The sequence below is a fragment of the Ascaphus truei genome, chromosome 17, assembly GCF_040206685.1.
Source record: "Ascaphus truei isolate aAscTru1 chromosome 17, aAscTru1.hap1, whole genome shotgun sequence".
Lineage (NCBI taxonomy): Eukaryota > Metazoa > Chordata > Amphibia > Anura > Ascaphidae > Ascaphus > Ascaphus truei.
Genome location: NC_134499.1, coordinates 44,794,546 through 44,807,797, shown reverse-complemented (window position 1 = coordinate 44,807,797; position 13,252 = coordinate 44,794,546). Strand labels below are relative to the sequence as shown.

Here is a 13,252-nt window from a genome sequence, read left to right as displayed (position 1 = left end):
GAATTTGATAACATTAACATCGCCATTGTGATGTTGTGTGACGTGTCTGGCGATTGATGTTTCTGCAGAATGCTTGATTGAATTAATATGTTCCAAGACACGTCTGCGGAGTTGTCTAGTGGTCTTACCAACGTATCTCTTACCACAATTACATGTGATAAGATAGATAACGTTGGTAGTCCGACAGTTGATAAAGCTGTCAACACAATATTGCATGGTATTATCATGATTTGCAAATTCTTTGGCAACGTTAATGTATCTGCAGGCTTTACAGCCCTGGCAGCGGTACATCCCCTTAACTGGACTCAACCATGTAGATGTCTTAGCACGCTGAAAATGGCAATTCACAAGGGAGTCTTTAAGGTTTTTGGAGCGCCTGCTGGTGATAATAGGTCTAGGGCCTATAACCTTCGCCAAGTCTGTATCAGCCTGAAGGAGGTGCCAATGCCTGGTAAAGATCTTTTTAATAGCCCACCACCTTTTGTTAAAGGTGCCAATGACTCTGATTGTGTTGTCTTTAGATTTTTTGTTGTTTTTACTCGTGGACAAAAGGGAACTCCTATCCCTGTGCAGCGCCCAATGATAAGCCTTGTTCAACGTTTTTAAGTTGTACCCACGATTGAGGAACCTTAAGCGAAGTTCTTTAGATTGAATAATGAATTCTCCGATAGTGGAACAATTTCTCAGAAGACGAAGATACTGTCCAGTCGGGATACCAGCAATGAGGCTACTGGGATGCTGGCTCTGAGCCAGTAACAGGCTATTCGTAGCTGTGCTCTTCCTGAAGACCTTCGTTTGAATATTGTAGTCACAATCGACATAAATATTGAGGTCAAGGAAGGTTATAGATGTCTTACTCAGCACAGTCGTGAGCCTCAAATTGAGCGTATTGGTATTGAGTTTCTCAACAAATTCATAGAGAAGGTTCTGAGGGCCTTCCCACAAGAGCAGGATATCATCTATGTATCTGATCCACATTGAGATGTGGTCAGTATACATAGATAGTTCCTCATTGAAAACGTGGGTGCGTTCCCACCAGCCCAGGTACAGGTTGGCATACGTAGGCACACAGGCTGTGCCCATGGCTGTACCCTGGGTCTGGTGGTAATATAAACCGTCGAAAACGAAGTAGTTATGGGTCAGAACATAACTCAGTATGTCTAACACAAATCTGTTATGTCTGTTAAACCTACAGTCCCTGGTGGTCAGAAAATACTTGACAGCAGTGAGGCCATTCTCATGGATAATGGAGGTGTATAATGACTCGACATCTAAGCTCACGAGAATGGTTTCAGATGTAACATTAATACCATTCAGTCTCTGAAGTATGTCTTTCGTATCTTGAACATACGATGGGAGACTGATAACAAAGTCTCTTAAGACCTTGTCCAGGTATATACTACTGCCTTCGGACAAGTAATTATTGCCCGAAACGATTGGACGACCAGGGGGGGACTGTAACCGTTTATGTACCTTCGGTAACGTGTAAAATGTCGCCACTGTGGGTGACTTGGGGTACATAAAGTCATACTCATTACGGCTTATCATGTCTGTATCAAGGGCATCTAGTAGGATATTATGCAATTCAGACTTGTATTTAGATGTTGGACTGCACTCAAGGGTCTCATAACAATCTTTATCATTGAGAAGCCTCATGTATTCTTTAACATAGGCATCTGTATCTTGAATCACATCTATAACCTTCCTTGACCTCAATATTTATGTCGATTGTGACTACAATATTCAAACGAAGGTCTTCAGGAAGAGCACAGCTACGAATAGCCTGTTACTGGCTCAGAGCCAGCATCCCAGTAGCCTCATTGCTGGTATCCCGACTGGACAGTATCTTCGTCTTCGGAGAAATTGTTCCACTATCGGAGAATTCATTATTCAATCTAAAGAACTTCGCTTAAGGTTCCTCACTCATGGGTACAACTTAAAAACGTTGAACAAGGCTTATCATCGGGCGCTGCACAGCGATAGGAGTTCCCTTTTGTCCACGAGTAAAAACAACAAAAAATCTAAAAACAACACAATCAGAGTCATTGGCACCTTTAACAAAAGGTGGTGGGCTACTAAAAAGATCTTTACCAGGCATTGGCACCTCCTTCAGGCTGATACAGACTTGGCGAAGGTTATAGGCCCTAGACCTATTATCACCAGCAGGCGCTCCAAAAACCTTAAAGACTCCCTTGTGAATTGCCATTTTCAGCGTGCTAAGACATCTACATGGTTGAGTCCAGTTAAGGGGATGTACCGCTGCCAGGGCTGTAAAGCCTGCAGATACATTAACGTTGCCAAAGAATTTGCAAATCATGATAATACCATGCAATATTGTGTTGACAGCTTTATCAACTGTCGGACTACCAACGTTATCTATCTTATAACATGTAATTGTGGTAAGAGATACGTTGGTAAGACCACTAGACAACTCCGCAGACGTGTCTTGGAACATATTAATTCAATCAAGCATTCTGCAGAAACATCAATCGCCAGACACGTCACACAACATCACAATGGCGATGTTAATGTTATCAAATTCATGGGCATCTACCAACTGAAATGTCCCATGAGAGGCGGCAATACTGACCAATCCCTGCTTCGTATCGAAGCAGAATGGATTTACAAGTTGAAAACTAGGAGTCCAAACGGACTCAATGAAGGGTTTACCTTTACACCTTTTATTTAAATCCGGTTCTATGGTTGAACAACTATATCTTTTTATATATATTGTTTTCCCTGTGTATATCACCATTCATGCCTCTCCTTATGACCAGTCTGGTCATTATCTATGTCGGCTGTGTTAGTAGCCAGGCCTGGTGTATTGGTTGAGATTATTCTATGACAACTATTATTATTATTTATTTTTTCAAATTAGTGACTATAATACCATAGTTGTAAACCCTAGTTTTGGGTTTATCATGTGTGTAATGTGTTTATACACGCTGACTCATTTATAATTTTGTAAATACCAGATACTAACTTTATGCATGTATAACTATATATTTACTTTATTGAATTAGAATTTTTGGTCCGTTTCTGCATTTTTCAATGACACATTGCCTAGTAATACATACCTGCTGGGGACTTTTATTATTCAGTATGTGTAATAGACATGAACTGTCACACTATGTCAGGACTAATACCCTTGTTGCCCTGTTTTTGGTTTATACCTTTAAATTCTGTTACTATATGTATTTGGATGTCATTCAATGACCATACGTAAGGCTGCTGTGCAATGCCAGTCCATTTCTGTGCATTGCAATACCTTGCGATCAGCTTTCGCATGCGCATCATAATTACTTCTGAACAAGAAATGTTCTCTAAGTTTCCGCGCATGCGCGATATACGGCAATGTCCCATTGAACTCCATACGGCTGTCTTGGTTCAGGTAACCAAAAACGCCAACCCCTAAGTTTTCGTGCATGCGCGACACACAGCTAATACCCCCATACGATCTGCATGGCCAATTCGGCCTAGTTAATCATAAGTTCCCGCGCCTGCGCGCTGTCTGTCCGATACCTAATGGGCTATTGTCTTAAGTCCTGGCGCATGCGCGGTGTCTGTCGGACGCCTAATGGGAACATGCTCTAAGTCCACGCGCATGCGCGTTATCTGACGGATGACTAAATGGGAAATTCTTCTAAGTCCTCGCGCATGCGCGGCATTTGACTAATATCTTTAGGAATATTTCTAAGTCCCCGCGCATGCGTGGTATGTGGCTACTGCCCAACAGGAATATTATCTAAGTTCCCATGCATGCGCAGTACCCGGCAAGGGCGCCGTTATGCTTCAAAACGGTTTCCTTTGCTCGGGCAACGATCGGGAGAACACTAACAGCGGTACATTTGAGGTATTCTGATCATAGAGTTTTCTAATACCCACTATTAGGATGATTTTGATACTTTATTTTAGTTCTGTGGGCGTGAGCTCAGTGCGCATGCGCAACAGCTGACGGTAATCAACTGTGTCATTAAGGTACTGACAGGGTATATAAGGGTCCAGTCTTCTCCCCCCAGTAAAATTTGTCCCTGAAGAAGCTCCTTTGCTGGAGGGAAACGTGCGTTGGATGTGCAATGTTGTCAGTCTCCTACTTGGAGCTGTTTTTAATGTAGTTTTGTTAGGTTCCTGTCTCAGTATGTTTAGATCACAGAACTTGGCGAATTCAGTCTAGTTTGTGCAGTCAGTGAGCACTGTGGCCATTCCTCCTACCCCCATGTGTATGTATATGCTGTGAACCCATCAACACTGGGGCTGTGAGTGCTAGTTCCTGTATTCACAGGTTATGCACCTCAAGTGACAGATCCAATTACGGAATTATTTAATTATATGTTCATTTTAGGAGGTCTGGATATCACTATATATTTTTTTCTATTACCTCATTGGTCTTGCTGACTGTCATATAGTTACCATCTGATCTAACAGCTGATACAGAGGGGCTTATACCCTGACCTATTGCATCATATGCCTTTAATCCCACCATCAATAGCTGATTAACTGGGATATTACTATTATACACACTAGATGACATAGATGCACGAGATATATATTTACTATTCGGTTTAATTTATTTTTAACTCACGTTACACCTATCTTTGGTAATATATGTTTTAAGTCAATTTATTAAAAGTTACATTTTACACCTGTGGTGTGCAGTTTAGTGAATTATTTTAGGGGCACAACCATTTTGTGTTTCCCTTTCCCCCCCCCCTTTTTCTGATTCACTAGTCAGTTCACAGTCTGCACCCACAATTCGATTATCACATTTACTATTTAACTACCCAATTAGTATGGCTTTGTGATCACTCCCTATCCTTCCCTTGTCTAACATTTTGAAATGCAAGAAGCACTGGAGAGTGCAGAAAGAAGGCTGCATAAAGTACGTGTCTCCCTGTAGCAGCACACACAAGTAGAGCAAAACGCTACAGAGCCAGTTGCAAGAGCTGCGTGTGAGTCTTCAAGAGGACAAGGTGAAACAGGTGGGTGCTGAGGAGATCAGTGAAGGCAACAGAAGGAAAGTTTCCAGACTTCTCACAATGTACAAAGGCTACAGGAACGGCTGAATGTCTAGTGTCCCCCCACAAAGCAGTATGAGGAGCTGAAGGCCATGCTGCGTGTCACCGCGTCGCTGGAGGCGGAGCTTCAACCCTAGACTCCGGCCGCCACAAGATAAAGAGGTAGCGAAGGACCAGTCTGCAGGCCAAGAAGGAAAGACTGCAGGCCCAAAGGAAAGACTCTTCAACTGGAAGGCAAGGAAAAAGAAGAGGTGGATGTCTGACAAAGAGGCTGGTGCACGGGAATAGTGCATGGGCCACTCACAGGACAATGTTTCACTGGGAGGAGGGATATGTCATACCATCAGGTATATATGAGAACACATGTATGTACATGTATGTGTATTGTGATACCATCATATATCTCTAGGTGCTGGAACAGTGCAGTAAGTGTACTTTTCCAGCTCACAGAGAGTTAATCCTCCCTGGAATGTCTAATGCAGCTGCTGCCTAATTAATCAGAATGGACAACTTGAGTGAACAAGGAAATGTTTAAGGCAAGCACAGAGAGCTGCAATGCTGCCATGCTGAGAGTCACAGAGTGAGAGATTGCTGTCCCATAGAGGGGGACAGAGAAGTGCTTCCCAGCAAGTGAAGCTGGCACAGACCCCCAGGCCCGCTGGATGTTGGTTGCGGAGCCTGCTGGGACTGCCTTGGTTTGAATCCCAGAGGGAAGAAGGAAAGGACAACAGACCGTGCTGAAGCGGTGATGTCCTGTCCTTGACCGTGGACATATAGGGGAGAGTTTCTCTGGGCTCACGTGGGGCCGAGTTCCCTTAGGAAGATAGGCCGCAAGGCCGCACTGAAGCAGGACGTCTGCTCAAAACCTGGAATTGCAGATAAGCAAACCCCTTTATTGCTGTGTTCAGAGACTATGTATCTTAAATATAATACTACCTATTTTGGGGTGGGAACCAGCTTAGCTGGCCATCCAGTTAGTGAGGTCTAAAGCTATGGTGTAGTCAGTTTTCCCTAAAGGGAATAGGTGTTATTTTTATGTGTTATTTTGATTTAAAGGGACGGTGGGCCTGTTGGTGTATGATTTAATCCCTGTAAATAAACCCCATATAGAGAATTACAGTGTTTCCTGCCTTGCAATGGGACTAAAAGAGACTGCAACATGGTGTGGGCATCACAGTATGTATAAGTATGAGGAGTGGAAAACAGGTTGACTCAAAGATGTGTGAGAGGTTGTAAGTGGGACAGCACCTGGAGACTAAATGTACGTGTGTATAAGTGTTTCTTATTACAGTGATTGTAATTTTATATGATTCGATCCCTATTATTTTATTAGTCATGGTGACATTTCATCAAATAGTGTCGGTATCAATTTCAGATGAACCTAGCATGTAATTCTTCTGCAAGATATGTAGTAGATGTGTGATGCTCCAAAAAAAACCCCATAGGTTTAAAATACATTTGATTGAAGAATCCTGCAAATGTATACTCCCCAGTGGATGGACATGATTTAAATCCCATGAATTTGAAACAATCACAGCTCCATGATAAACCGACTAGTGGACTAGGGTCCCCACAAGCACTGTAGTAAGGGACCTCACAATATAGTGACCCAACATAATATATCGGTATGGCGATAGCAAAAATGGATGAAATATCTCACTCTTGATGGGATGTATAATCCAGCTTGTCCAGACTTTTATCCACAGCAGGGGGTGTGCTTCTGATTTTTCAGCATGCTAGCAAAGGAAACAGATAGGAAAAAGCAGGCACCAGCAAAGCAGGGAAAAAAATGAAAGAACATCCAAAGAGCGTGTGCCCATTAAAAGAATGATTTAATGGATTCCAGAAAGAGTTACAACAACATTATTTCTTTGTTTGTGCAAAAGCTCTTGTCTGGTGAATGCTGATGAATTGCAGCACGCTTCAGAGGGCTATAAAAACGGGCATGTGAGTACTTTAAAGTCACCTTGAAAAAGAGCTTACGCTCGAAACGCGTTGGTGGGGGGGGGCTATGTACCCCATAATGTTGTTGTAACTCAAAAATGTTAGAAGATTACAACACTAATAGAAAATACGATCTCTTTGACAGAATGCCCAGGAGGATCTGAAATGCCCTGCAGTGGTCATGGTACCTGTCTGGATGGAATAAAAGGCAATGGAACATGCATATGTGATGTAAGTAGTACTCATGATACTACTTGGTGTATAGCATAAACACAAACATCCCACATTCGAACATTGATATAGTACATAACTACATTTAAAAAAAACGGTAACAAAAATAAACAATGATTTTTATTTTTTTTGGTGTAAATAAGGCAACAGCTTTATTATAATAATTAATATATCAGGATTCTGTCAGGCTACCTGCAAAATGTCTAGATGCCACAGCAAAGCTGCAGCTCGTGACCACTGCTGCTGAAGTTTTCAGCCAAATATTATTATACAATTACTGCACGACTCATTACCTCTTCAAACCAATTGTATTTTACAACCATAACATTCCACCACAGTTATGGCATAACATGGCCTCAATCTACCCACAAGCTGTGCCCAAAATAAAGAGAAAATCATGTTACACAACATAAATTGACAAAAAAAAAAACAGGCAGGAGGGTCTGCATCCATGAGTGCTGCACGCTGACCAACAGAAAGTGTTACTGCAACACCCAAGTTAAGAAAATGTAACTCCTTCATTGACACACTGGTCAACGCCGCAGCCCATCTTACCAGTCACAACCAAAAATAACAATTCCCGGAAAAAAATAAACGAGGAGTCAAATTTGTTGGTGTAAACAAGACCACAGATTTGTTAGAACAAACAAACATCAGGATTCTGCTAGGGCTTCTTGTAAAATGTCTAGATGGCACGGCAAAGCTGCAGCTTATGATCACCGCTGCTGACGTTTTCAATTTTATTTTCCAAACATCACATTCCACCACAGTTAAGGCACATCCTGGCAGCAATTTACCCACCAACGCATGGGTACTTAAGTTAATTTTCAAATCAGTTATAAATAAATCTAAACAAGTGGTGGAGACATACACCCACCAAGTTCTTTACATATTTATCAATGGCAACAGGATCCATGCACCCCTCCAAAATAAACGAGGAAGGACTACAGACCAAACAAAAAAATATATAATCCGAAGAAATTAATACACAAGGCAAATCTTGTGTCCTTTACAAAATCTAAAGTGCATCTCTGGCCCAAGTGATTGCCCCCCAAATGTACCAATAAAACATCAAGAGAGCAATGACTGCTTTAAATAGATAATTTCAGGGGGAATTTGTGCCCAACTCATGCCCCTATTATCTACCCATATAAACCTATATTGTCTTATATTTAAACCCAAATGAGAACCATATGATCAAACTGCTGCACGACGACCTGCCCACAGAACCAACAAATCTATTATCCATACGGTCTTTTTCCAAAAACCTAAAGAATGATAAGCACATATATATATATACAGGACACCCACAAGCTCATATTGAACCCCCAAAAATAACCACACCATATATATAAGCATATAAGTGTCACAGAGGAGTGCTACTGAGCATGGCAATATATATATATATATTTAAAACCAGAGACATAACATAAAACACAGACAGAGCTTAGTGCACATCCAGTAAAACTTATACACGGTACAATGCCTAAATATGTATAGATATCTATTAAATAAAATAGTCTTTTAGTTTAACATTTTGGCCAAATTGATATATTTTGTATGTTTAGGTACTGTATCGTGTATAAGTTTTACTGGATGTGCACTGAGCTCTGTCTGTGTTTCATGTTATGTCTCTGGTTTTAAAAAATATATATTTTTATTATTTTTTTTATTTACATATCATTTAATTCACAATTCATCATTCATCTTCTTTCAAATTATTTGAATAATCACCAGCACATAATTTCTAGATTAATTAATCACACACTTGTAGAGGCGCTGCTTTTTTTCTTTGTTTGTACTATATATATATATATATATATATGTATATATATATACAATATATATATATATTGTGTAAAGCACTGTATATACTGTGGGCTCTCCATTCATTTTTATTCACACTGATACACATACACACTCTTTCTTCACTTGCTTTCAGTAACCTTTTGACACCTCTAGCCATAAAACACATCCACACCGGGGGAAGGAACAGCACAGATAACATTCCAAGAGACACTGTTTTTAAGTATACCTTTTGCTTCATTCATTGTAACAACGCCAGAAGAAGAGATCAGTGTATCTCGAAAGCTCGCACAAATAAAAGCATTTCGTTAGCCACAGAACGGTATCATCTATTTATTTTTTGATTATTGAAGCTCGGCTAACACAGTACTGATACCTCTACATGTATATATATATATATATATATATATATATATATATATATAATAGCGTAAACAATGATAAGCACATATATATTATACAGTAAACAACGATAAGCACATATATATATTATAAAGAAATATAACTTTTAGATCTGGATGAAACTCAAGTCAAATGAGTTTCCTTACCCTGAATGATATACAGTATGTACTTTCTCTGCCTAAACGTTTTCCGTTGCTGAAGACAAACATTATGTTTTTTTAAATTAAAACTGACAACTGAAACTCACCCCTACTAATAGACCCACTATCCTACACAAAATAAATTCTCTTTTTCCATGACCTCCAATAAAAAAAAAACATGTATACATTCTTCCCAATTTGTTCTCGCACCACTCGAACATAGATTTATCACTTGAACATGGATTCTTAAAAATAAAAAAATCTAACTTTAAGATACCCTCACTGGGTATACCAAAACCCGCTGAAATAAACCCAAAATAAAGTAGTCGCTGCTTCTTTATCGGGGTAAGCTATGAGCCAAGGCTGCATCTCTTGTTTTCACCAGAGTTAGTGCCCTTTCATGTCACCTCAAGCACCGGTCCCAATCCCTCTATGTTTTTTGAGACATCTGATGGCAGTATGACCCCCTGAGTAATGAGAACAGTTATACCTGAAGTGAAAATACTACACCCACTTGCATTGGCCATCATTTGAATGACCAACATAGCCCTCTTTTGAAACCAGCTGGCTTCCCTGACTGTATTGGGCTGCTGACCCCAAAAGAAAAAGAGGTTGGCATCATGGCATCAAAAGATAACCACAAGTCCATATCATTGTAATGCCAGTGATGCTATATACATAGTTACATACAGTGTTCGACAATCCTATACATTTACACGCCCGGGGCGGGTGGATTTAACCTCCGGCGAGTAAATATTGGCCCAAGCAGCACACGTGTTCGTTTCTTTTAATTTCCCTGGTCGCGCTGAAAAAAAAAAAACTCCCCCTACCTGACAGCTTATTGGCGCGCGCTCCCAGGCTTTGTGGGCGCGCGGCCAGGCTCTATATGAGCCCGCCCCTAACGAGCTGCCATTTTTACTGGCCGGAGATCTGTTGGAGAGTAAGTACTCTCTAATCCTCCATCCTGCGGCCCCTCTGCTCCTTTCCTGCAAGCTAAGGTGTTCCCCCCCTTCTCCCCCCAGCTTCCCGCGCCACTTCCCGCTTCCCACGATACCCGCGCCGTGGGGGATGGTAGTGGGGGTGTTCCCCGCTTACCCCGGCTTCCCACGCCACTTCCTGCTTCCCCCGATCTGTCACACATGCACTCAGCTGTTAAGGAAACCCCGAGCCCTACTCTTCTCCTGCTCTGATGGCCAGCTCAGCTGTTAGCAGGGGAAATCCCCTAACCGGTGCTACTCCCTGCTCTAAGCAGGGGAAATCCCCTTCCGGCCCTTCTCCATTCTATCAGGGAATACTGCGGCGTCCGCCTCTGGACGGGGCGCGGCCCCTTGCAGAGGCCCTGCTGCCATGTGGGGGGCCAACTGCCGTGCGGAGGCCCCACTGCTGTCATGTGTGACCCCCTGCCTTGCGGGTGAGTGTGTGTGTGAGTGTCTGTGAGTGTGTGTCTATGAGTGTGAGTGTCTGAGTGTGTGTGAGTGTGTCTGAGTGAGTGTGTGTGTGTGTGTGTGTGTGTGTGTGTGTCTGTGAGTGTGTCACCCTTTCTCCCTCTCCCTGTGCCACCCTTTCTCCCTCTCCCTGTGTCACCCTTTCTCCCTCTCCCTGTGTCACCCTTTCTCCCTCTCCCTGTGTCACCCTTTCTCCCTCTCCCTGTGTCACCCTTTCTCCCTCTCCCTGTGTCACCCTTTCTCCCTCTCCCTGTGTCACCCTTTCTCCCTCTCTTTGTGTCACCCTCTCCCTCTGTCACCCTCCCTCTGTGTCACCCTCTCCCTCTCCCTGTGTCACCCTTTCCCTCTCCCTGTGTCACCCTTTATCTCTCCCTGTGTCACCCTTTCCCTCTCTCTCCCTCTACCTCTCCCTGTGTCACCCACCCTCTCCCTCTCCCTGTGTCACCCACCCTCTCCCTCTCCCTGTGACACCCACCCTCTCCCTCTCCCTTTGTCACCCACCCTCTCCCTCTCCCTGTGTCACCCACCCTCTCCCTCTCCCTGTGTCACCCACCCTCTCCCTCTCCCTGTGTCACCCACCCTCTCCCTCTCCCTGTGTCACCCACCCTCTCCCTCTCCCTGTGTCAGCCACCCTCTCCCTCTCCCTGTGTCACCCACCCTCTCCCTCTCCCTGTCACCCACCCTCTCCCTGTGTCACCCACCCTCTCCTTCTCCCTGTGTCACCCACCCTCTCCCTCTCCCTGTGTCACACACCCTCTCCCTCTCCCTGTGTCACCCACCCCCTCCCTCTCCCTGTGTCACCCTCCCTCTCCATCTCCCTGTGTCACACTGTCCCTCTCCCTGTGTCACACTCTCCCTCTCCCTGTGTCACCCTCTCCCTCTCCCTGTGTCACCCTCTCCCTCTCCCTGTGTCACCCTCCCTCTCCCTGTGTCACCTTCCCTCTCCCTGTGTCACCCACCCTCTCCCTGTGTCACCCACTCTCTCCCTGTCTCACCCACCCTCTCCATGTGTCACCCTCTCTCTGTCGCCCTCTCCCCGTCACCCTCTCCCCGTCACCGTCTCCCCGTCACCCTCTCCCCGTCGCCCTCTCCCCATCGACCTCTCCCCGTCGCCCTCTCTCTGTCGCCCTCTCCCTCTCTCTGTTGCCCTCTCGCTCTCTCTGTCGCACTCTCTTCTTCGCTCTCTCTGTCACACTCTCTCTTTGTCTCTCATTCTCTCAGTGTGTGTTCTCTCTCTTTCTCTCTCTTTCTGTGTGTGTCTTTCTGTGAGTGTGTCTGAGTGAGTGTGTCTGTGTGTGTGTGTGTGTGTCACCCTTTCTCCCTCTCCCTGTGTCACCCTTTCTCCCTCTCCCTGTGTCACCCTTTCTCCCTCTCCCTGTGTCACCCTTTCTCCCTCTCTCTGTGTCACCCTCTCCCTCTCCATGTGTCACCCTCTCCCTGTGTCACCCTCTCCCTCTCCCTGTGTCACCCTTTCCCTCTCCCTGTGTCACCCTTTCCCTCTCCCTGTGTCACCCTTTCCCTCTCTCTACCTCTAACTCTCCCTGTGTCACCCACCCTCTCCCTCTCCCTATGTCACCCACCCTCTCCCTCTCCCTGTGTCACCCACCCTCTCCCTCTCCCTGTGTCACCCACCCTCTCCCTCTCCCTGTGTCACCCACCCTCTCCCTCTCCCTGTGTCACCCACCCTCTCCCTCTCCCTGTGTCACCCACCCTCTCCCTCTCCCTGTGTCACCCCACCCTCTCCCTCTCCCTGTGTCACCCACCCTCTTCCTGTGTCACCCACCCTCTCCCTCTCCCTGTGTCACCCACCCTCTCCTTCTCCCTGTGTCACCCACCCTCTCCCTCTCCCTGTGTCACCCACCCTCTCCCTCTCCCTGTGTCACCCACCCTCTCCCTCTCCCTGTGTCACCCACCCTCTCCCTCTCCCTGTGTCACCCACCCTCTCCCTCTCCCTGTGTCACCCACCCTCTCCCTCTCCCTGTGTCACCCACCCTCTCCCTCTCCCTGTGTCACCCTCCCTCTCCATCTCCCTGTGTCACACTGTCCCTCTCCCTGTGTCACACTCTCCCTCTCCCTGTGTCACCCTCTCCCTCTCCCTGTGTCACCCTCTCCCTCTCCCTGTGTCACCCTCCATCTCCCTGTGTCACCCTCCCTCTCCCTGTGTCACCCACCCTCTCTCTGTGTCACCCATCCTCTCCCTGTCTCACCCACCCTCTCAATGTGTCACCCTCTCTCTGTCGCCCTCTCCCCATCACCGTCTCCCCGTAAA

At 45.0% G+C, this 13,252-nt stretch overlaps 1 protein-coding gene across 4 annotated transcripts in view; it reads left to right on the top strand.

The window, feature by feature from the left end:
• STAB1 (stabilin 1) overlaps positions 1-13,252 on the top strand; it is a 474,288-nt gene that overhangs the window by 67,389 nt on the left and 393,647 nt on the right. For all 4 annotated transcript variants that reach the window (XR_012788655.1, XM_075575004.1, XM_075575003.1 and 1 more), the window contains exon 4: positions 7,105-7,190. Coding sequence is in view for 3 of the 4 variants with exons in the window: in XM_075575004.1 (XP_075431119.1) it covers positions 7,105-7,190 (86 nt within the window). In the remaining variant the exon portion in view is untranslated. The remainder of the gene's footprint in view (positions 1-7,104; positions 7,191-13,252) is intronic.